The sequence below is a fragment of the Coregonus clupeaformis genome, unplaced genomic scaffold (genome assembly GCF_020615455.1).
Source record: "Coregonus clupeaformis isolate EN_2021a unplaced genomic scaffold, ASM2061545v1 scaf0011, whole genome shotgun sequence".
NCBI classification, from domain to species: Eukaryota; Metazoa; Chordata; class Actinopteri; order Salmoniformes; family Salmonidae; genus Coregonus; species Coregonus clupeaformis.
In genome coordinates, this window is record NW_025533466.1 from 550,473 (window position 1) to 576,562 (window position 26,090).

A 26,090-nucleotide genomic window follows, 5' to 3' on the forward strand; every position below is an offset into this window, starting at 1 on the left:
GTGGTGCGAATTGTTTTGTTGATGCAGTAACATTAGATGTGTCTTTGTGTCACGGTGTAGTGAATGTGGTGCTAGAAACAACATGGTGGAAGAGGCTGGGGTCTGACCTCTCTCTGTTCGCTGGCAATGGCGATAGTTCCGTCTTTGTTGTATTTGATGGGGGAGCCGCCCTCCTGGATGAGGGTACCGTAGCCTGTAGCCGTGAAGAAGGCAGGAACACCCGCACCCCCAGCTCTGATCCTCTCTGCTAGGGTACCCTGGGGGAGAGATGTCATGGTCATCAATGAGATCATTACTCAAAATCACTGAATCTGGACATTCCAAACATCCACAACAAATGTACAGTGGGGAGAACAAGTATTTGATACACTGCCGATTTTGCAGGTTTTCCTATTTACAAAGCATGTAGAGATCTGTAATTTTTATCATAGGTACACTTCAACTGTGAGAGACGGAATCTAAAAATCCAGAAAATCACATTGTATGATTTATAAGTAATTATTTGCATTTTATTGCATGACATACAGTGAGGGAAAAAAGTATTTGATCCCCTGCTGATTTTGTACGTTTGCCCACTGACAAAGACATGATCAGTCTATAATTTTTAATGGTAGGTTTATTTGAACATTAAGACAGAATAACAACAACAAAAATCCAGAATAACGCATGTCAAAAATGTTAGAAATTGATTTGCATTTTAGGGATTTTGTCCCACTCCTCTTTGCAGATCTTCTCCAAGTCATTAAGGTTTCGAGCCTGACGTTTGGCAACTCGAACATTCAGCTCCCTCCACAGATTTTCTATGGGATTAAGGTCTGAAGACTGGCTAGGCCACTCCAGGACCTTAATGTGCTTCTTCTTGAGCCACTCCTTTGTTGCCTTGGCCGTGTGTTTTGGGTCATTGTCATGCTGGAATACCCATCCACGATCCATTTTCAATGCCCTGGCTGAGGGAAGGAGGTTCTCACCCAAGATTTGACGGTACATGGCGCCGTCCAACATCCCTTTGATGCGGTGAAGTTGTCCTGTCCCCATAGCAGAAAAACATCCCAAAGCATAATGTTTCCACCTCCATGTTTGACGGTGGGGATGGTGTTCTTGGGTTCATAGGCAGCATTCCTCCTCCTCCAAACACGGCTAGTTGAGTTGATGCCAAAGAGCTCGATTTTGGTCTCATCTGACAACAACACTTTCACCCAGTTCTCCTCTGAATCTTCAGATGTTCATTGGCAAACTTCAGACGGGCCTGTATATGTGCTTTCTTGAGCAGGGGGACCTTGCGGGCGCTGCAGGATTTCAGTCCTTCACGGCGTAGTGTGTTACCAATTGTTTTCATGGTGACTATGGTCCCAGCTGCCTTGAGATCATTGACAAGATCCTCCTGTGTAGTTCTGGGCTGATTCCTCACCGTTCTCATGATCATTGCAACTCCACGAGGTGAGATCTTGCATGGAGCCCCAGGCCGAGGGAGATTGACAGTTATTTTGTGATTCTTCCATTTGCGAATAATCGCACCAACTGTTGTCACCTTCTCACCAAGCTGCTTGGCGATGGTCTTGTAGCCCATTCCAGCCTTGTGTAGGTCTACAAACTTGTCCCTGACATCCTTGGAGAGCTCTTTGGTCTTGGACATGGTGGAGAGTTTGGAATCTGATTGATTGATTGATTGCTTCTGTGGACAGGTGTCTTTTATACAGGTAACAAACTGAGATTAGGAGCACTCCCTTTAAGAATGTGCTCCTAATCTCAGCTCGTTACCTGTATAAAAGACACCTGGGAGCCAGAAACCTTTCTGATTGAGAGGGGGTCAAATACTTATTTCCCTCATTAAAATGCAAATCAATTTATAACATTTTTGACATGCGTTTTTCTGGATTATTTTGTTGTTGTTCTGTCTCTCACTGTTCAAATAAACCTACCATTAAAATTATAGACTGATCATGTCTTTGTCAGTGTGCAAACGTACAAAATCAGCAGGGGATCAAATACTTTTTTCCCTCACTGTAAGTATTTGATACATCAGAAAAGCAGAACTTAATATTTGGTACAGAAACCTTTGTTTGCAATTACAGAGATCATACGTTTCCTGTAGGTCTTGACCAGGTTTGCACACACTGCAGCAGGGATTTTGGCCCACTCCTCCATACAGACCTTCTCCAGATCCTTCAGGTTTCGGGGCTGTCGCTGGGCAATACGGACTTTCAGCTCCCTCCAAAGATTTTCTATTGGTTTCAGGTCTGGAGACTGGCTAGGCCACTCCAGGACCTTGAGATGCTTCTTACGGAGCCACTCCTTAGTTGCCCTGGCTGTGTGTTTCGGTCGTTGTCATGCTGGAAGACCCAGCCATGACCCATCTTCAATGCTCTTACTGAGGGAAGGAGGTTGTTGGCCAAGATCTCGCGATACATGGCCCCATCCATCCTCCCCTCAATACGGTGCAGTCGTCCTGTCCCCTTTGCAGAAAAGCATCCCCAAAGAATGATGTTTCCACCTCCATGCTTCGCGGTTGGGATGGTGTTCTTGGGGTTGTACTCATCCTTCTTCTTCCTCCAAACACAGCGAGTGGAGTTTAGACCAAAAAGCTCTAATTTTGTCTCATCAGACCACATGACCTTCTCCCATTCCTCCTCTGGATTATCCAGATGGTCATTGGCAAACTTCAGACGGGCCTGGACATGCGCTGGCTTGAGCAGGGGGACCTTGCGTGCGCTGCAGGATTTTAATCCATGACGGCGTAGTGTGTTACTAATGGTTTTCTTTGAGACTGTGGTCCCAGCTCTCTTCAGGTCATTGACCAGGTTCTGCCGTGTAGTTCTGGGCTGATCCCTCACCTTCCTCATGATCATTGATGCCCCACGAGGTGAGATCTTGCATGGAGCCCCAGACCGAGGGTGATTGACCGTCATCTTGAACTTCTTCCATTTTCTAATAATTGCGCCAACAGTTGTTGCCTTCTCACCAAGCTGCTTGCCTATTGTCCTGTAGCCCATCCCAGCCTTGTGCAGGTCTAGAATTTTATCCCTGATGTCCTTACACAGCTCTCTGGTCTTGGCCATTGTGGAGAGGTTGGTGTCTGTTTGATTGAGTGTGTGGACAGGTGTCTTTTATACAGGTAACGAGTTCAAACAGGTGCAGTTAATACAGGTAATGAGTGGAGAACAGGAGGGCTTCTTAAAGAAAAACTAACAGGTCTGTGAGAGCCGGAATTCTTACTGGTTAGTAGGTGATCAAATACTTATGTCATGCAATAAAATGCAAATGAATTACTTTAAAATCATACAATGTGATATTCTGGATTTTTGTTTTAGATTCCGTCTCTCACAGTTCAAGTGTACCTATGATAAAAATTACAGACCTCTACATGCTTTGTAAGTAGGAAAACCTGCAAAATCGGCAGTGTATCAAATACATGTTCTCCCCACTGTATATGACCTCGAATAAGTCGAATGGATAACCTTTTTTGTACTTATTTTTTATTTAACCTTTATTTAACTAGGCAAGTCAGTTAATAACAAATTATTATTTACAATGACGGCCTACCAAAAGGCAAAAGGCCTCCTGCGGTGACGGGGGCCAGGATTAAAAATAAATAAAATATAGGACAACACACACATCACGGCAAAAGAGACAACACAACACCACATAATGAGAGACCTAAGACAACCGCCTAGCATGGCAGCAACACATGACAACACAGCATGGTAGCAACACAACATGACAACAACATGGTAGCAACACAACATGACAACAACATGGTAGCAACACAACATGGTAGCAGCACAAAACATGGTAAAAACATTACTGGGCACAGACAACAGCACAAAGGGCAAGAAGGTAGAGACAACAATACATCATGCGAAGCAGCCACAACTGGTGGCTAGTGAAGCAAGGAGGTATGTGTGTGCGTGCGTGTCACCTGTGGCGTTAGCTCCACCTCCAGCTCCCCAGACAGGTACTGTCTCTCAAACTCGACGTTCTCTCCCACGTAGGAGGAGATCATCCTCTTGATCTGTTTGGTCTGTAGGAGCAGGCCCAGTCCAAAGTTATCCACCCTGCAGGGAGACAATGCACGTGCACACACACACACACTTACTTCAGCCTACAGAGAGAACAAACACATTATCAGCTCCTCAGGGTATGCTGCCTCATGATGCACCACATACACTCACCCTACCCAGGTGGATTAATATTATTCCCAATCTTTTACAAAAAATACTTGTTGGATTTTATTTATAATACTCATTTCGATGTGTCACTTATGGGATACGCCTTAGGGCGGGTCTCAAGCTCGAAGTATGCAATCACACAGCGTCTGTTGGAGACATAGGTCGAGCGGCAAATGAGGTGAGCTCTTCTCCTCAATACAGGGAGCCACTTGCCCGCCAACTGGTCATTCTGGCCTCTCTTCCTTGCGGCAGTGACTATGTTCACAAGAAGCTCTCCTCAGCACAACTAGATTCCTGTCTTCCTACTGAAATGTTCTCAGGCGAACTGTGAGGTTAACGCTGCCAAACGTAGGACCTCAGCTCCTGTCGATAGTGTGGAGTACTAACCGAAAGGAAGATTTTGCTTCGAGTAGAATTCATTTTGTACTCGTCAGTCCCCATTGTAGCTAGTGTCACACGGCTTGCTATCGAGACTTGGTTAGCCCTCACCGCAAGGCTTTAGCTTACCTGGCTATCTAGCTGCAAGGCCAGCTAACCACGCTAACAAAGGACTAACTTTCACCGCAAGACTTAAGCTAACCTGGCTAGCTCACTGTAAGGCAAGCTAACCAAACCAGCATTACTAGCTGCAACATGGTAATATTGCTAGCTCCCATCTCGTGTCTAGCTAACTGGAAAGCTAGCTAATGACACTATAAAGGGCTAGCTCTTGCCGTAAGGCTTAGCTAACCGGGATAAATTTCCGCAAGACTAGCTTTACCAAACTAGCTTTTCCACCTGCAAGGGTAGAATTGCAAGCCATCCTCTCGCGTTTAGCTCAACCCACGTTCACCCGTGCTGTGTTGACTAGACTGACCACCCTTACTTCACAGCGCGACGGTCGAGAGACGCTTTGTTTGTTGAGAGACAAGGGAAGCACATGCTTTTCTCCGGCTAGCGGAGTGTTAATTAGCTACGAGGTGAACGCTAACTAGCTTACACTTTGCTCAAGGAATACAATTTCTCGGAGCCATGGAGCCTGCTATCCCCTCACAGGGCGCCTTCCCCTGCCCCATTACCGGTATGCGATAAGAGCAGGGAATTGACGCATATGCACAGTCCAGCACTGGGTCTGGGAACAGACTGCAGTATGCTATGAAGCCGCCCGTTATCAACGTGGTTTCAATAGCGACTGGCGACTTGGCTTGCATACTAGAGCAGGATATTAGGCTTGGGCAGTATCCAGATTTTCATATCATCATACTGTCTTTTTCTCATCCCGGGATTTACGGTATTACCGGCATATCACACAAGGGGCGCTAAAAACACAAGGAAAGGCCACTGTACCGCTTACCAGAACGCTAACAAAATTAGCACAAACTAATGGCAAAATCACAGACGCTGTTAGCTAAATGCTAATGAGCGAAAACCAACATAACTAATTGCAAAGACAGGCAAATCCAGCTCATAAAGTTATACAAGCATAGCTAGTAGCTACTGAACGTCACTGTCGGTGACTGTGGACATTTATAAGCGAAAGTGAGCGAGGGAAATTGTGCAAATGAACAAAGTTGTGATGCATGCTTTTCTGAAGGAGTAGCAGCACGTGTACACGGAGCAGAGGGGAGAGGAAAGGAGAAGGGGAAAAAAACGCTAGTAGGAAGCACAGGGAAAAAATGGCAGCGGTACATAACTCATACAGAGCTCTTTGACTTCTGACAGAAAGCCATTAGAAGATATCAAACATTTAGTAGTGAATTGCATACAAGTTGAACTTCATCACCTCATGTGCGCCGCACAACAGACCCGCCGACAGATATAGAACGCTATGGACTCACCAGCTCCTACTTTCTCCCGTTGTGCCATTTACAAACAAACACGTGACTGGCTCAACTGTTCTACGGAACTATGTTAAGTTTCATCATGTAAAATAATGTGACAGGTGAAATGAAGAACGCAATCTACTTTCTCTCTTAACATATTGCACAAGTTGACTGCAGGTATTAACTTAAAAAGTAGATCAAAATATTAAAAATGTATTGAAAAACTAGTTTTAAAAACCATCCCGTAGCTTTTTCGAAATTCTCTGGTATACCGCCCAAGCCTACCGGATATCTCCTCTCCGTTAACCTAGAGTCGATTTCCGTGGCCCTGCAGAATATTTATTAGCATAATAACAAAATCCCCATAACAATCTGTCAGTTTAAGCTAGAGATACACTACCGGTCAAAACATTTAGAACACCTACTCATTCAAGGGTTTTTCGTTATTTTTACTATTTTCTACATTGTAGAATAATAGTGAAGACATCAAAACTACGAAATAACACATATGGAATCATGTAGTAACCAAAAAAGTGTTAAACAAATCAAATAGCCACCATTTGCCTTGATGACAGCTTGGCACACTCTTGGCATTCTCTCAACCAGCTTCACCTGGAATGCTTTTCCAACAGTCTTGAGGGAGTTCCCACATATGCTGAGCACTTTTTGGCTGCTTTTCCTTCACTCTGCGGTCCAACTCATCCCAAACCATCTCAATTGGGTTAAGGTCGGGGGATTGTGGAGGCCAGGTCATCTGATGCAGCACTCCATCACTCTCCTTCTTGGTAAAATAGCCCTTACACAGCCTGGAGGTGTTTTGGGTCATTGTCCTGTTGAAAAACAAATGATAGTCCCACGAAGCCCAAACCAGATGGGATGGCGTATCGCTGAAGAATGCTGTGGTAGCCATGCTGGTTAAGTGTGCCTTGAATTCTAACTAGATCACAGACAGTGTCACCAGCAAAGCACCCCCACACCATAACACCTCCTCCTCCATGCTTTACGGTGGGAAATACACATGCGGAGATCATCCGTTCACCCACACCGCATCTCACAAAGACACGGCGGTTGGAACCAAAAATCTCAAATTTGGACTCCAGACCAAAGGACACATTTCCACCGGTCTAATGTCCATTGCTCGTGTTTCTTGGCCCAAGCAAGTCTCTTCTTCTTATTGGTTTCCTTTAGTAATGGTTTCTTTGCAGCAATTTGACCATGAAGGCCTGATTCACACAGTCTCCTCTGAACAGTTGATGTTGAGATGTGTCTGTTACTTGAACTCTGTGAAGCATTTATTTGGCCTGCAATTTCTGAGGCTGGTAACTCTACTGAAGTTATCCTCTGCAGCAGAGGTAACTCTGGGTCTTCCATTCCTGTGGCGGTCCTCATGAGATCCAGTTTCATCATAGCGCTTGATGGTTTTTGCGACTGCACTTGAAGAAACTTTCAATGTTCTTGACATTTTCCGGATTGACTGACCTTCATGTCTTGAAGTAATGATGGACTGTCATTTCTCTTTGCTTATTTGAGCTGTTCTTGCCATAATATGGTATTTTACCAAATAGGGCTATCTTCTGTATACCCCTCCTACCTTGCCACAACACAACTGATTGGCTCAAACATATTAAGAATTAAAGAAATTCCACAAATTAACTTTTAAGAAGGCACACCTGTTAATTGAAATGCATTCCAGGTGACTACCTCATGAAGCTGGTTGAGAGAATGCCAAGAGTGTGCAAAGCTGTCATCAAGGCAAAGGGGGGCCATTTGAAGAATCTCAAATATATTTTGATTTGTTTAACACTTTTTTGGTTACTACATGATTCCATATGTGTTATTTCATAGTTTTGATGTCTTCACCATTAGTCTACAATGTAGAAAATAGTAAAAAATAAAGGAAAACCATTGAATGAGTAAGTGTGTGCGTCTCAATCCACGGGATCCGCAGAGGTCCTCAACAGCGTTCTGAGAAAAACCTACCTCTCTGAGTTTGGGTTCAAGAGCGATGTGGTGCCCATGCAAAGAAAAGAATACCTAGGCATCAAGCTAGATTCTCTCTCTTATCGGGCTACACCATCGGGACGACCGCATCATGTCGTTCAGACGGTACCTCTCCCTGACCAACAGCGGGCACTCAGTCATGCTCAGTACGTGTTTCTGAGTGCTGGGGTTGATGGCGTTTACCATCTCAGTTGTACCGTGAGGATCAATGAGAATGAGAGACTTCCGGCATTGCGTTTAAACCCATCACCTATATCCACTATGGCACTTCAACCGAAAGATAAGTGTCCACAGACTGTCAATCTAGAAATAAAAAAATAAAAATAAGAGATCATGGCTTTCATCTTCATTCACCTGGTCAGTGTATGGCATGGAAAGAGCAGTTCTTAATGTCTTGTAGACTCAGTGTATACCTTTAACCCTAGACTCAGGGAATGATACACCCATTTCATTCCCTTGTTTATTTGAGATAACTGGACTCATTCCTCACTCATCCCTTATCATCTCTACTATATCTTGACATATGTCATTATGTTGATGTCTTTCCTATGAAGGGTTAAAGTTCTTCATTTTCATTATGTGAAATGGTAAAAAAAAGAAATGTATATATATATATATAACCTACCAGTGGCACAGGGTTTGCACTTTCGTAGACATTTCTTGTCAGATCGTAAATCACCTGAGGCTTGAAAGCTGCAGTTCACAAGCACGCGCAGGGCAGACTACACAGATACAGACCAATATTGTCACTGGAGGGGTACCCGTAGTTACTCAAGGAAGTAAACAAACTCAGCATGACCAGTGAACGTTTCTTATGAATTTAAGACCTTTATTATGACATGTGATCACATGCAACGCTCCAGTTAGCAGAACAACGCATCATTGCAGTTCATATGAGCATATGAGTACACGCGAAATAGATCACACACACACACACACACACACACAGATAAAGATTGCCCGCTAGCTTGTTTGCTAACATAAGCACACTTCGGAAGCAGTAGGAAGGGCATGAACATTTATCATGATCGTGTTATGCAGTGATGCTGACTAGTGAGTCATTGATCATGTTCTGAAGCGTCCGTAACGGTCACATCTGTTACACTTAGAACACGTACTGACAAAGTGAGAACGGAAATCAATTATACATCACCTAAGGCCTCCATGAAAGTTAGCTTTGCACAGAAAGTTTGCATACAATCTTACTCGAAACGCGTCCACAATAACAACCTTTCCTCAAAAACGTGAAAAGGCAGAGCATTAGGGGGAATAAAAATTCACCTCAATGAACCCTCTCTCCCTCCCACTCTGTAGAGAGTTTCTTGCCTCCCCATCTTTCTTCCAACTCCTTGCCTGCCCCTCCCTACCCTTGTTTTTCCCCATCACCGACTCCATTATGTCTTCCACAGGGCTCACATGACTACAAAAAACTTATAGGGGTTACTAAAGGTCACAGGAAGAGGAGGTGCAGACCTCCTCCTGACAGACAGACAAACCAGCCAAGCCAGAGCCGTAGACAGCTACATACAGACACAGATACAGCTTCACTACCGCTGGCCTGATTGCACAAAAAAGTTATGAGAGTTTATGCCTGGGTTCTATAGTGGAAAAACTACACGCTTATTGTCACGGTTTCGGCCGAGGCTGCCTCTCTTCCTTGCTCGGGCAGGCTTCGGCGGTTGTCGTCTCCGGAGTACTAGCTGCCACCGTTGTATGTTTCGATGTTCGTTTGGTTTTGTCTTGATGTTGTACACCTGTTTTCGTTTAGCGCTCATTAGTGTCCTATAAGTTCTCGTTGTGTTTGTCAGGTGTTGTGTGTGATTGTCCTTGCTGTCGTGTTTGTGCGCTACTGTTGGTCATCTGTACTTCGTTGTTTTCCTCCTCTGTTTAGGAGGGTTCTCGCACATGTTAGTGCGCATTTTGGTTTACGCCTGTGTGCGTATTTTCTCGTCTCCGGGCTTTTTGGCTCGTGTATTGAGTGAGTATTCACTAAAGTCTTTTGGACTAAGCTTCTGCGTCCTGCGCCTGATTCCTGCACCACACCCACCTACAGCACCCACTGACAGAATCACACACCTTAAGGATGGAATCAGCAGGAGCCGCAGCAGCACCTGAGTCTCTGGAGGATAGGGTCCGTGAGCAGAACGATCAGATCCTTCGTATCGGGACCGCCCTGAAGGACGTGATTAACACCCTTCAACGCTGGGAGACCAGAGGGACACCCACAACTCCACCTCCCGTGCCATCACCATCGGCCAGTCAGCCCATTCAAGCTCCGGAACCCAGGGGAATTCGGCTCTTGCTCCCGAGGGCCTATGATGGGACCGCTGCCGGGTGTCAGGGCTTCCTTCTACAGGTGGAGCTATACCTGGCCACCGAGTTCTCCCGCCGCTTCAGGGCTGTGTTTGACCATCCACCTGAGGGGAAAGCGGCGGGGGAGCGTCTGTTCTACCTCCTGCAGGGGAGGAGGAGCGCCCAGGAGTTCGCTTTAGAATTCCGAACTCTAGCGGCAGATGCAGGGTGGAATGAGCGGGCCCTCATCGATCACTACCGCTGTAGTCTACGAGAGGACGTCCGTCGGGAGCTGGCCTGCAGGGATACCAGCCTCTCTTTCGATCAGTTAGTGGACATGTCCATCAGGCTGGACACCCTGCTGGCTACCCGCGGACGTTCCGAGGGGGGTCCGTCCATTCCATCCTCCAGCACCTCCGAGCCGAGCCCTATGGAGCTCGGGGGTGCTGGCGCTAGAGAGAGGAGGGGGTCGGAGCACGAGGGGGGCCGTCCTCTGCACCAACTGTGGCCGTGGAGGACACACCGCGGCTAGGTGCTGGGGAGGGTCTCCTAGGGGAGAAGACGACAGGCTCCGCACTGGGGAGTCCTTCCAGGTGAGTAGGCGCCCCACTTACCCAGAGCTCTCTGTTGCGCACGTCTGTATACCTGTGCGATTTCCACAGGTTGCACCTAATTCCCAGCATAAGGCGCTGGTAGATTCAGGCGCGGCTGGGAATTTTGTTGATAGAACATTTTGTGTAGAATTAGGGATTCCCCTTCTTCCTGTTGACGTCCCATTCCCCGTTCATGCCCTAGATAGCCGTCCGTTAGGTTCGGGCTTGATCAGGGAAGTCACGGCACCACTTAGGATGTGTACGCAGGGGGGTCATGAGGAGATTATCCAGCTATTTCTGATCGACTCGCCTGCGTACCCGGTGGTGCTGGGAATGCCCTGGTTGAGTATCCATAATCCGTCTATTTCGTGGCAGGAGAGGGCTCTGATGGAGTGGTCTGCCCAGTGTGTGGGTCGATGTTTAGGTGTTTCCGTGGGGGCTACCTCGGTGGAGAGTCCAAACCAGGTGCCCGCATTGCACATTCCCCCCGAGTATGAGGATTTGGCTATTGTGTTCAGTAAGTCGAGGGCGACGCAGTTACCTCCTCATAGGCAGGGAGATTGTGCGATAGACCTCCAGGCAGGAGCTGCGCTCCCACGGAGCCATGTGTATCCTCTGTCTCAAGAGGAGAAGAGAGCTATGGAGACTTACATAGACGAATCTCTGAGACAAGGATACATACGGCCATCCACTTCCCCTGCGTCCTCGAGTTTCTTTTTGTGAAGAAGAAGGATGGAGGGTTACGCCCGTGCATTGATTACCGTAGTCTCAATCAGATCACGGTGAAATACAGTTATCCACTTCCTCTGATTGCGACCATGACGGAGTCATTGCACGGGGCGCGTTTTTTCACAAAATTGGATCTCAGGAGCGCTTACAACTTGGTGCGCATTAGAGAGGGCGATGAATGGAAGACAGCGTTTAGTACCACCTCGGGGCATTACGAGTATCTTGTCATGCCATACGGGTTGATGAACGCTCCTTCAGTTTTCCAATCATTCGTGGATGAGATATTCAGAGACATGCAGGGGCAGGGGGTTGTCGTGTACATAGATGACATTCTCGTGTACTCGTCTACCCGAGTCGAGCATGTGGCCCTGGTGCGCCGAGTGTTGAGGAGGCTGTTGGAGCACGACCTGTATGTCAAGGCAGAGAAATGTCTGTTTTTCCAGGAGTCAATCTCCTTTTTGGGTTATCAGTTGTCTGCGTCAGGGGTGAAGATGGAGGTTGACCGGGTGTCAACCGTGCGCAATTGGCAAACTCCAACCACTGTTAAAGAGGTGCAGCAGTTTTTGGGGTTTGCAAATTACTACCAGAGGTTTATCCGGGATTTTGGACAGGTGGCAGCTCCCATAACGTCTCTTTGAAGGGGGGTCCGGTGCGTTTGCAGTGGTCAGCCGAGGCGGACAGGGCTTTTGGGAGGCTGAAGGACCTGTTTACTTCGGCTCCGGTGCTGGCGCATCCGGATCCCTCTTTACCATTTCAGGTAGAGGTGGACGCGTCAGAGGCCGGTATAGGAGCCGTGCTTTCGCAACGGTCCGGCACGCCACCTAAACTCCGCCCCTGTGCTTTTTTATTCCAAAAGCTCAGTCCGGGGCGGAGCGAAATTATGACGTAGGGGACAGGGAGCTGTTAGCCGTGGTACAGGCCCTAAAGGTGTGGAGGCATTGGCTTGAGGGGGCTCAACACCCTTTTCTCATTTTGACTGACCACCGTAACCTGGAGTACATCCGGGAAGCTAGGAGACTGAACCCTCGCCAGGCGCGGTGGAACATGTTTTTGGCCCGGTTCGTATTTAAGATCACGTACATCCCTGGGTCACAGAACGGTAAGGCAGACGCACTGTCTCGGCGGTATGACACGGAGGAGAGGTCCGTGGAGCCCACTCCCATACTGCCGGAGTCTTGTCTGGTGGCACCGGTAGTGTGGGAGGTCGATGCTGAGATCGAGCGGGCGTTGCGCACCGACCCTAGTCCTCCTCAATGCCCGGAGGGTCGGACGTACGTCCCGCTCGAGGTTCGGGATCGATTGATCTATTGGGCTCACACGTCACCCTCTTCAGGACATCCTGGTATTGGCCGGACAGTGCACTGCCTTAGTGCTAAGTACTGGTGGCCCACGTTAGCGAGGGATGTGAGGGTTTATGTCTCCTCCTGCTCGGTGTGCGCCCAGTGTAAGGCGCCTAGACATCTGCCTAGGCGTAAGTTACAACCCCTGCCCGTTCCACAACGACCATGGTCTCACCTCTCGGTGGACTTCGTCACTGACCTTCCCCCTCGCAGGGAATACTACTATACTGGTCGTTGTGGACCGGTTCTCTAAGGCCTGTCGTTTGCTCCCTATGCCGGGCCTTCCTACTGCCCTACAGACCGCTCGAGCTCTATTCACCCACGTTTTCCGGCACTACGGGGTACCCGAGGATATTGTGTCTGATCGAGGTCCCCAGTTCACCTCCAGAGTCTGGAGAGCGTTTATGGAGCGTTTGGGGGTCTCGGTGAGCCTCACCTCGGGTTACCATCCTGAGAGTAATGGGCAGGTGGAACGTGTGAACCAGGATGTGGGTAGGTTTCTTAGATCATACTGCCAGGACCGGCCAGAGGAGTGGGCACGGTACGTTCCCTGGGCAGAAATGGCCCAGAATTCCCTACGCCATTCCTCAACTAACCTAACCCCTTTCCAATGTGTGTTAGGTTACCAGCCGGTTCTGGCACCATGGCAGCAGAGCCAGATCGAGGCTCCTACGGTGGATGAGTGGGTGCGGCGCTCGGAGGAGACGTGGAACGCTGCACACGTCCACCTGCAACGGCCCGGAGGAACGGTGCTGGGTGCCGAGGAGAGACATTTTGGACCCGTCTCTCCTGACAGAATTCCACCGTAGTCACCCGACGCGCCCTGCTCCGCGTCCTCCTGGTCGTCCCGTCTGGAGCCGCGCGTCAAGGGAGGGGTACTGTCACGGTTTCGGCCGAGGCTGCCTCTCTTCCTTGCTCGGGCAGGCTTCGGCGGTCGTCGTCTCCGGAGTACTAGCTGCCACCGTTGTATGTTTCGATGTTCGTTTGGTTTTGTCTTGATGTTGTACACCTGTTTTCGTTTAGCGCTCATTAGTGTCCTATAAGTTCTCGTTGTGTTTGTCAGGTGTTGTGTGTGATTGTCCTTGATGTCGTGTTTGTGCGCTACTGTTGGTCATCTGTACTTCATTGTTTTCCTCCTCTGTTTAGGAGGGTTCTCGCACATGTTAGTGCGCATTTTGGTTTACGCCTGTGTGCGTATTTTCTCGTCTCTGGGCTTTTTGGCTCGTGTATTGAGTGAGTATTCACTAAAGTCTTTTGGACTAAGCTTCTGCGTCCTGCGCCTGATTCCTGCACCACACCCACCTACAGCACCCACTGACAATTATGTTTATTCCTGTTTTATGCAATAGAATAGGTTTCTTAGAAACTCTATCTTCTGTGTCTGTGTTAACTGAGAGGAGTCTCTGAAGCTGGGCCTGGCAATTGATTTAGGGAATACTAGGTGATAAAACCAACAGCCACATTCCATTTCATGATTAATGGTGTGTGAGAGGGAGATGTCTCTGGTCTGACTGAGCCTGCATTTTCATAGGCTGAATTGGTGTCTGTAAGGTACCAGGGACGAGATCTGTTATGAATAGTTGATAAGAACCTTGTCTTGGGGGCCAAACCCTGGTTTCAATGATAATAGTCTTCATAGCAGATACTGTCTGCTGTGAATTATTCATTTATTTCATACAAATCCTAACCTTTTGACTCATTCCACACATCTGCTGTTTGTCATGTAGACTGAGAGGGTGTATCGTGCTATAAAATATATTTGTATTGTCTGTATGTCAGAGCTCTCCACCCAACACTCAAGAGTGTTGGGTCGACCCGCCTCCCTTACTAACTTATTAATACATTTGAATAAAGTAATATCCTGATTGGTGGTTGACCTTGTCTCTCATCATTATTGATTAGAATTTCCACGACAGTTCCTTCTTCCATTCTAAGATATAGTGAAACATGACACATCGTAAGTAGTGTAGGCATATCTGTTGGACTTAAAATGTTGCCCACTTCATTGATTCTTGGAAGTTGAACAAATGGCCTGATACAGCTACTGCTGTGCTGAGAGCAGTCACAATGGTTTACACAGTTGCCTCAACAGGGCATAGAAACTAATGTGCCCATTTGCCCTGACAAAGAAAGGCTGAGATGTGCGGCAGGCCAGCAGTCACAATAGTCTCTGAGTGACAGTCATTAACCAATAGTAGTGATCTGCAGTAAATAAAACAATTATGTTTAACTCCAGGTAGCAATGTGTCACCTGCCTTTCTTATGACCGACTGGTCAAATTACAGTCGAGACTAAACTGTTTCTCTACCCGTATAAGCACTTCACTAAAGACACATAATAAGTGCAAGATATAAGTGCATAGCGGCAGGTAGCTTAGTGGTTAAGAGCGTAGTGCCAGGCACTTAACCCTAATTGCTCCTGTAAGCCGCTCTGGATAAGAGCGCCTGCTAAATGACTAAAATGTATAAATTTATATCTTGGCTTCATGGAACTCAGACCAAGGTTATTATAGTAAACTAAAACTGTAACTAAAACCAAAACAAATCATGAAAAAACAATTTTGTAAACTGAAATAAAATAATTAAGAAATCTGTTTGAAAAACTAAAACTATTATCTAAAGAGAGAGAGAAAGAAAGAATGAGACAAAAACCGACTGACAGAAAGGTTGAAGGACAAGAACTCCACAGGGTTCAGAGAACAGAAGACCACAAATCATTTTATTCTCTATTATGCCTATTAAAAAAACATTCCCTCTCAGATTCCTGACGGATGTCTGACTAGTAGACATATCAAATAGTCTATTTTGTTCGAGTATAGGCCTGTACCCAGACATTTTAACTTATTCAAATTCACAAAACAGGGATCATCAACTAGATTCAGCCATGGGACTAAATAATTTGTAGACTGCAAATTTAGCGCAAGAATCCTAAACAGATATAATATTTGACTAAAACATAATCATTTCAAACCTTGCTTACATTTGTGTACGCTCATGATGTGTCGCTCTATTACGCGTGGGAATACTTGGGAACAGATTTCCAAAATGTCAATCTTGTAGCTAATTTACTGGTGTTTATACAGTCTTATGTGCAACAATGAAAATTTAAAAAACAATGAAAATGTTTTTGCTCAGAAAACTATGGGGCCAAATAAAACCACCCACAGGCCACCAGTTGGGGAACCCTGCTCTAGAATGACTGGTTCTTCCGGTTTCTATGAAAGAGATTAGGTATAGAGGGAGGCACATAGAACGAGTAGCAGGGGAAACGTTTTCGGTGGATGTCCTCTTCATAGCTCAACATGGCCAGGAAATGATACCAAATACAAGCCAATGAAATCAAACAACGGCTTGCTCTGTGGCCAAATTATTTTATCCACCTACTGTGGCATGACTGGGATGTGCTAAAGTCATCTCTTTATAAACTAACACACTGAAATGGAGCAGGCGAAGAGACTAGAATATAACCCTGGCACCATGCCCACAACTACTATTAGATTCACAGTCTTGTCCCACTGCTTCACATTAGACCTACACACGTGCAGTTGTAGATAAGTCGTAGGCCAACATTAATTAAGTATGAAACATTTCTCTGCTTTCTGAAGACAAACAGTTAGACACTTTGTTCCAGTCAGTGAGTCATCCTGTGGTCCTCTGTAGCTCAATTGGTAGAGCATGGCACTTGTAACGCCAGGGTAGTGGGTTCGATCCCCGGGACCACCCATACGTAAATATGTATGCGCACATGACTGTAAGTCGCTTTGGATAAAAGCGTCTGCTAAATGGCATATTATTAGTATTAGTATTATATTATTATCCTTAGAGAGTTGGTCCTGCAGTTCACCACACGTCTAGCAGGATTAGTTCATCCTCACTGATAGCTTGGGTTGAAACTAGCCAACCACTCAGCACAGTGGTCAGTCCCTCCATCTGGTCACTGGTGAAAAACAGTTCCCCTGACCCTTTAAGACTGGACAACACTACATCGATAGACAATCAAAACAGTTTAGGAGTGGTTGGAAAACTATGTCATTCAAGGTCATGACCCCTTGTGAAAGGTGCTTTGACCCCAGCTCTGTGTGGAAGTTGCCCTAATGACAGATCTAGTGTAGATCGTAAAACTGACCTTAGATTAGCATCTTGGGGCAACTTTATCCTACCCCCCTGGTCCCACACAGGGAAGCTTCATTATGAGAAACTGTTGTTTAAAATGTTTGGACCTGACAGGGTCTCTGTTGGGAGGTCGGTCATTATAAACAGATCCTAAATGGCGTTATAAAAACACAGGCTGGTCATGATAGCAGCAAAGAGGAGAACGCACACATTCTCCTGAAGTTAGGTTCTCAACTAGCACTGTGCATCTGTGGCAACAAACACTTCCTAACAGCAGTAACAAATCAGTAATTATTGCGGAAGTGAATGGGAAATCCATTCTACAAGTCAGACACAGATGAAAAGTAATTTGCTGAGGTGCAAGAATATATCAATAATATTGAAATGAGAGGCGCATTTCAGCACACTTAAACTTAACTAAAATGTAAACAAACAAATGATGTGGAAATCAATCCAGCCATGGCAGAAATTTAAAAAAACTAATTTCTCCTGTCCTCTTTCAACTTGGCCATTTATTATCGAAACAAAGAGAGTGGGGTTTGGGTGTGTTGAGGTTGTCGTGACAACAACCTTCAAAAGCATGGCCACCACCACTGAATGCACCCACGGTTTGAGTTGCATGCAGGCACCTGGACGTGTGAGCAAACACACATGCAGACACCCACCCCCACACTCACTTACCCAGCATTCACTTACCCAGCATTGTTGCTGACGGCTGTGAGGCTCTTTACACCAGTCTTTAATAAACTGTTGATAAGGTTCTCTGGGATGCCACACAAACCAAACCCTAGTGACAGAGAAAGAGAATAAATAAATAAATCGTTTACACTCATTTCTATTAATAACCCTCTTGATTTATTTTCCTAGGAAAGACAGTGGCTCTGTAGACTAAGTTTTCTTTAGACACAGTGGACACACAAGCCGAATTCTATTATTATGGAATCTGTCGTAGCAGCCCAGTGTGTGTGTGTGTGTGTTGGGGGTAATGAGACAGAATGATTCAGAGTGTAGCTGAAATGGAGAGCATGGCCCATTACTATGAAGTGGACACAGGGCAATGTGTGAGTCAGAATTTCCCCTGCTGAAAAAGATAAGCAGCTTGCCTTGAACAGAGAAAATATGATAATGACATATACAATTGGTTCATATAACACATTTGCCCATATCCAAGTTGCTCTATATCCTACCTGTAAGAGATAGGCATCAACAATATGATAATAGCTCCACCTTGTCCTCTGATAGGCTAGGTGGAATGGTTTTTACTTTCACTCCTATCCAATTCTTTCAAATCTATGAAGTGTTAAGGGGTAAACAGTCTACAGTGACAGCCGCATTTGTAATGCATCCCAGGAAATAGCTCCTTTCAAATCCCACAGTGAAGTCTTGATGGTCTCCTGATTTTACCTCCCACTAGGATAGTGGCTCCACTGGGGATGTCCTTCAAAGCGTCTGTGGGGTCTGTGTAGAACTGGGCGTTTCTCTGGCTGGAGGTGGAGTAGGAGCAGCCACTCGTCTGGGGAACACAGAGGAACAGTCCGAGTTGATTATAGTAAATGAAAACTAATCATAAAAAAACACTTTAGTAAACTGAAATAAAATAATTAACAAACCTGTTTGAAAAACAAACTATACCTGAAACTATTATAATTCCTCCTAAACTAACCACAAAAAAAAACAAAAATGGAGGGCAGAAAATCTAATGGGGTTTTCAAGCTACTGAATCTGGTGTGTCACATTGAGATTTACTTTGTAATTTAAAAAGGTAGACTCAGCGAGATGACGTTGCCATGAGCAGCTATTGGACGTGTTTGAGTGGTAAGGCTAAAGCAACAGACTGTAGACGAAAGTCGAGGAGTGAAGTCGGGGGAGGTGCATCTGTGACAGCCGAAAGTCAGACACTAATGTGGTTTTCTAACCGCAAGGCTCAGATCAACATGGCAGTGTTGCCATTGTTTATAAAATGTATCTAACCCCTATATCACACACTCACAAACAACTGAAATCACATTACAATATTATTTGTGTACATTGTACAATCAATTAGTGAGCGAGAGCCTCAAATATCACATTAACTTGTATATATATCCAGTGTATACATAACTCACAGCAAATTGTTTCCTCTTTCAGTCATGTCTTTGGTCACGTTCGTGTGGGTCAAACAAAAAACCCTAATGATTGCTTTACAAAAGAGCCTCCCACAATGCAGGCGATGGCTGCTGGAGGAAGTTGATGAAGAGCAACTGCTGAAACGTGCAGTCGACTGCAGTCAAAACTTCATGACCTTTGATCACATGATTTTTGTAAAATTCATGAAGTTGGCATGTAGGCGCAAGTCGGACAAGTTTTATCCCCAGAATGCAACACACTTTGAAAGGCAGTGACCAGCGATAGTCACCGACTTCACAAAAGTGATCCGCTGCAAGACTTTGCTCTCACAGTCACACAGAGTATCAGCTCACTAATTATCACCGAAATGAAAGCTAGACAGTCAGCGAGCATCAAAGATTCCAATAACGATGGATAGAGGACTATTTGGGCCAAATTTTGACGGCGAGGAAATATAACCAGTTTTCAGTGCGGCCCTCCGGACCTCGTTGAAGACCGAGTGCGGCCCTCCGGACCTCGTTGAAGACCGAGTGCGGCCCCCCGGACCTCGTTGAAGACCGAGTGCGGCCCCCGGGGGAAAAAGAGTTTGACAACACTGGACTAGGCTATCAGCCCTATAAAATCAGCACTTCACATTGACGGGAGTGAGATAAAAACCAAGGCCTATTAAAGAATGTATTCAGCTACAGCACAGGAAAGATCAACAAGAAAGGCAATGCACAACAAACAACAGCTTGTCAGACAAAGTAAGAGTGGCAAGCAGACAGACTGGCTTGAACTGGTGGTATCTTGGGAACTCTGCCAGGAAGCAAATTCCTCCGGCTGAGGTGTGGAAAGCAGACGGAAGCCCAAGCTCATCATTTTCAACCATTATCCCACCACTAACTAATAATATCCACCGTACTGGACTACTGTAGATGGAAGGCTCACTGGAGAAAATCGGAAGTCTCTGACAACACAACCCATAATATAATAGTTATTTTTCTTAGCTCTGACATTAGCCTCAAGTCCCTGAAGTACAAAATAAAATATAATTAAAATGTCTGCAATCATCTCCTGACCAGCTTAAGTTTTCACCCATTATCCCACCTTTCACGCTTTTATGATCCACTGAACTACTGGGCAGGAGTATGGTGGAATTCTGTAATTTGACATACATGGCTTGACTTCGCCCTCAGCTCGTGTAAAAATGAATAGTGAATTAGAAATTATGGCAAATCAAGTGGGAGGAATATGCTCCCAGAAGGAAAGGAAAAAAACATCCCAAAATAGGTTTGACTGTAAACCTAGGACCAGCATCTTGTGTTAAAGGCCCAGTGAAGTCAAAAAAATGTTTTTCCTGTGTTTTATATTTCCACACTATGGAGGATGGAATAATACTGTGAAATTGCATCTTTTTTACATTCAACACCAGGCGGTAAATTAGTTGATAGACCAACAAGAAATAGAGTTCCAAACCTCCCTGCCAATAACAGCTAGATTTTGTTTTTTCTCTCCCAAATCAGACCACTCCCAAACAGTCCTATCAAAATTATTGCTTGAGAAATTGCTCTTTGCTAAGAAGCTTTTTTTTTTCTTCCTTTTTGAACCTTTAAATTGAAAACAAATCACATTAAGGTACTTGATTGTTACCTAGAAATGATTTGATATCAAGATGAAAACGGTGGCATTGGGCCTTTAAGTTTATATACCCAGGCTGACCTAGACAGAACCTTTCAGGATGATTAATGACCATTAGCTTTATTTACTGTTATAACCTACAACACCTTATCTTAGGTCCACACCCACTGTACTGTGGCACACATATCACACATCAGCAACCGCATTACATGTGACTAAAGGAAGTCAAAACATAATAATACAACATGTTATAGGCTAACTTCTATAGGTAATGCAATGCACAACAAAATGCATAGAACATCAATATCATGGCGTCAACAACTGTGTAATTCCCTAATCATTGTAGTGTGTAGCAAAGTACCTCACCTCCACAGAGTTGAGAGCAGACTAGAGTTTTTGAAATGAACCTCCGACTCCTTCGAGTCGCTATGCAGTCGATACTTAAATAATATACATTCTTAAACCCTTACAGTGTACCTATGTTTATCCTCGGTTGTTGCGTGCCTTTCTTTATTTGCTGAAATCCATAATTTTTTATAAAACGTTAATCAAATACAACCACCGACTGTTTCCTCGTATCGACTGACAGTCTCCACTCAACTCTGTTGATGTGAAGTACATCGTTGAGTTTAACTTGCCTATGTAATGTGCTACATACACTCCAATTCACTGCTTCTATAACAGAAATGCAAACATATACATGATTAACAATACCCTTATTGGAGAACTGTAGGCATTGCTTTCTTTTCTATTCTACTACCGATAGCTTATACTTTAGTTTACAGAGACTGTTCTGCACTACAGTTGTACGTGCCTCTAATTTTGGCTGTCCTTTTAGTGCACGTGGCTTGCAAAGGGTCCGGGGGCACTGCGTTGCAACGCAATGGAAACATTCTTGGGCTTCTGTGTAATACTATATTGGTAGAGGTGAATTCTTTATACAGTTTAGCTGGGGGAGTGTCTTCAATGGGAACTAGCTACTGTACACAAAGAACACATAGTGGCTTTGGCAAAACAAACAATTGGACACATTAAATTGGAATCCTAAGTCCTTTCTCAACCAAGGTCATGTGAGTGTGTAAGGGTGACAGACTCGTTACAGTAGCTACAACAGTAGGTAGCCAACATAGGCTAAATAGCTAACAGGCTGGGGAAAATGTATGTGTCCAGTTGCAGGTGGTGCGTTTGAATTGAGAAAAGACTATGTTATAAAAACAATATATAAATAATTGCTCCATGAAGTAATCCAACAATGTGTATGCTGCTATCTTGTCTATTACAAATCTTCTCTCATTGATTGAGACAGGTGGGTCCACCCCAAAGTGCCGCATGTCATGATGACACCCACCTGTCTCGATCAATGAAAGAAGACAGGTTATCCATTATACTGACCAGATACTCTAGTGGCCGCTCTAACAATGAAAATAAATGGCCGTGTTTGAGTCGTAAGGTGAAAGCAACTGACTGTAGACGCACGTCGAGGAGTGAGGTCGGGGGAGGTGCATCTGCAACAGCCGACTGATGTGGTTTTCCCACAGCAAGGCTCAGTGCAACATGGCAGCGTTGCCATTGTTTATTAAAGTTTTTCTTTAAAACGTTGAAATTACGCACACGCACAAACTAAAAATATATGTGTGCACATTGTACAATCAATTAGTGGGAGACAAAGAGTCAAATATCACATTCATTTCTACATACCCACTGTATACATGAATTGCGGCAAAGTTGGTTCCTGTTTAAGTCACGTCTTTGGTCACATTCGCATGTCAAACACAAACACCTACAGAAACTACAGAAACTTACAGTCAACTGCAGTTAAAACTTCATAACCTTTTATCACATGATTTTTGTAACAATGGTCACTGACTTAACAAAAGTGATCCGCTCGAAAGCGCATAGTCTTCAAAAATAGAAGGGAGTTGGGAGGAGGCAAGATCATGTGGGACGCATGTGAACAACAGGCACAACGGTTACCACTAGATACCACAGCGTCAATTTTTTATTATTTTTTAAATGTTTTTTGCTTTTATGGTTATGGTTAGGCATAAGGTTAGCAGTGTGTTCAAGGTAAGGTTTAAAATCACACTTTAAGAAGAGCAACTTTGTGGCAACTAGTGACGACCAGGCACAACCCCGATATAAAGTGTTTTTCCTCAAAGTTGCCGGGATGTCACGTGACTTGTAACAACCTAATCATTACGAAACTTCTATTCGATCAGATAAGCCACATATGGCAAATAAGCCTAATCATTACGAAACTTCTATTCGATCAGATAAGCCACATATGGCTTCGTTTTTTGTTAACCAAATTCGACACTCATTGAGCTCCATACAAAAACTCCTCACTTGCTGAGCGAAAAAAACGAAACACCACCACCTGCCGTAGAAGACAGATTTTTGGCCCAATTATCCCTCTCGCTTCTCCTTTCTGGAGAATTTTTGAAATAGACAAAATGGCGGCGTACACATTGTTGGATTACTTCATGGAGCAAAAAAATGATTTATTTTTTATAACGGAGCATTTTCTTAATTCAAACGCGCCACCTGCAACTGGACACAGACATTTTAGAAGACACACACATTACATACAGTTGAAGTCGGAAGTTTACATACACCTTAGCCAAATACATTTAAACTCAGTTTTTCACAATTCCTGACATTTAATCCTATTAAAAATGCCCTGTTTTAGGTCAGTTAAGATCACCACTTTATTTTAAGAATGTGAAATGTCAGAATAATTACATTTTACATTTACATTTTAGTCATTTAGCAGACGCTCTTATCCAGAGCGACTTACAGTTAGTGAATACATATTTATTTTTAATTTTTTTATACTGGCCCCCCGTGGGAATCGAACCCACAACTGAGCTACATCCCTGCCGGCCATTCCCTCCCCTACCCTGGACGACGCTAGGCCAATTGTGCGCCGCCCATGAGTCTCCCGGTCGCGGCCGACTGCGACAGAGCCTGGATTCGAACCAGGACAGTACAGTCGAGAGAATGATTTATTTCAGCTTTTATTTCTTTCATCACTTTTCCAGCGAGTCAGAAGTTTACATACACTCAATTAGTATTTGGTAGCTTTGCCTTTAAATTGTTTAACTTGGGTCAAACGTTTTGGGTAGCCTTCCACAAGCTTCCCACAATAAGTTGGGTGAATTTTGGCCCATTCCTCCTGACAGAGCTGGTGTAACTGAGTCAGGTTTGTAGGCCTCCTTGTTCGCACACACTTTTTCAGTTCTGCCCACAAATGTTCTATAGGATTGAGGTCAGGGCTTTGCGATGGCCACTCCAATACCTTCCCTTTGTTGTCCTTAAGACATCTTACCACAACTTTGGAAGTATGCATTGTCCATTTGGAAGACCCATTTGCGACCAAGATTTAACTTCCTGACTGACGTCTTGAGATGTTGCTTCAATATATCCACAATTTTCCTTCCTCATGATGCCATCTATTTTGTGAAGTGCACCAGTCCCTCCTGCAGCAAAGCACCCCCACAGCATGATGCTGCCACCCCCGTGCTTCAAGGTTGGGATGGTGTTCTTTGGCTTGCAAGTACCCCCTTTTTTCCTCCAATCATAACGATGGTCATTATGGCCAAACAGTTCCATTTTTGTTTCATCAGACCAGAGGACATTTCTCCAAAAAGTACGATCTTTGTACCCATGTGCAGTTGCAAACCGTAGTCTGGCTTTTTTATGGCGGTTATGGAGCAGTTGCTACTTCCTTGCTGAGCGGCCTTTCAGGTTATGTCGATATAGGACTAGTTTTACTGTGGATATAGATACTTCTGTACCCGTTTCCTCCAGCATCTTCACAAGGTTCATTGCTGTTGTTCTGGGATTGATTTGCACTTTTCGAAACCAAAGTACGTTCATCTCTAGGAGACAGAACGCTTCTCCTTCCTGAGCGGTATGACGGCTGTGTGGTCCCATGGTGTTTATACTTGCGTACTATTGTTTGTACAGATGAACGTGGTACCTTCAGGCGTTTGGAAATTGCTCCCAAGGATGAACCAGACTTGTGGAGGTCTAAAAAATTTTTTCTGAGGTCTTGGCTGATTTCTTTTGATTTTCCCATGATGTCAAGCAAAGAGGCACTGAGTTTGAAGGTAGGCCTTGAAATACATCCACAGGTACACCTTCAATTGACTCAAATGATGTCAATTAGCCTATCAAAAGCTTCTAAAGCCATGACATCATTTTCTGGAATTTTCCAAGCTGTTGAAAGGCACAGTCAACATAGTGTATGTAAACTTCTGACCCACTGGAATTGTGATACAGTGAATTATAAGTGAAATAATTGGAAAAATTACTTGTGTCATGCACAAAGTAGATGTCCTAACCGACTTGCCAAATCTATAGTTTGTTAACAAGAAATGTGTGGAGTGGTTGAAAAACGAGTTTTAATGACTCCAACCTAAGTGTATGTAAACTTCCGACTTCAACTGTACATTCATACATACACTACCAGTCAAAAGTTTGGACACACCTACTCATTCAAGGGTTTTTCTTTATTTTTACATTGTAGAATAATAGTGAAGACATCAAAACTATGAATCATGGAATCATGTAGTAACTAAAAAAGTGTTAAACAAATCAAAATATATTTTATATTTGAGATTCTTCAAACAGCCACCCTTTGCCTTGATGACAGCTTTGCACACTCTTGGCATTCTCTCAACCAGCTTCATGAGGTAGTCACCTGGAATGCATATTAATTAACAGGTGTGCCTTGTTTAAAGTTAATCTGTGGAATTTATTTCCTTCTTAATGCGTTTGAGCCAATCAGTTGTGTTGTGACAAGGACGACGACGATAGCCCTATTTGGTAAAAGACCAAGTCCATATTATGGCAAGAACATCCATAGACAAACTTTGGCAGTATAATGGCCTAATTGAAGAGCGCAGTGACTTTCAATGTAGCACCATCATAGGATGCCACCTTTCCAACAAGTCAGTTTGTCAGATTTCTGCCCTGCTAGAGCTGCCCCGGTCAACAGTAAGTGCTGTTATTGTGAATTGGAAACGTCTAGGAGCAACAACGGCTCAGCCGCGAAGTGGTAGGCCACACAATCTGCCAGAACGGAACCACTGAGTACTGAAGTACATAAAAATCATCTGTCCTTGGTTGCAACACTCACTACTGAGTTCCAAACTACCTCTGCAAGCAACGTCAGCACAAGAACTGTTCGTCGGGACAAATCTGGGTTTGGCGGATGCCAGGAGAACGCTACCTGCCCCAATGCATAGTGCCAACTGTAAAGTTTGGTGGAGGTGGAATAATGGTCTGGGGCTGTTTTTCATGGTTCGGGCTAGTCCCCTTAGTT

The 26,090-nt window shown here is 44.8% G+C and overlaps 1 protein-coding gene across 1 annotated transcript in view; it reads right to left on the reverse strand.

Annotated features, from left to right (window-relative positions):
• Positions 1-26,090, reverse strand: part of LOC121585135 (succinyl-CoA:3-ketoacid coenzyme A transferase 1, mitochondrial-like) — a 109,028-nt gene that overhangs the window by 81,771 nt on the left and 1,167 nt on the right. The window contains exons 2-5 of the mRNA XM_041901503.2: positions 18,440-18,548; positions 17,732-17,822; positions 3,917-4,052; positions 108-257 (exon numbers count right to left, since the gene is read on the reverse strand). Coding sequence (XP_041757437.1) covers positions 108-257; positions 3,917-4,052; positions 17,732-17,822; positions 18,440-18,548 — 486 coding nt within the window. The remainder of the gene's footprint in view (positions 1-107; positions 258-3,916; positions 4,053-17,731; positions 17,823-18,439; positions 18,549-26,090) is intronic.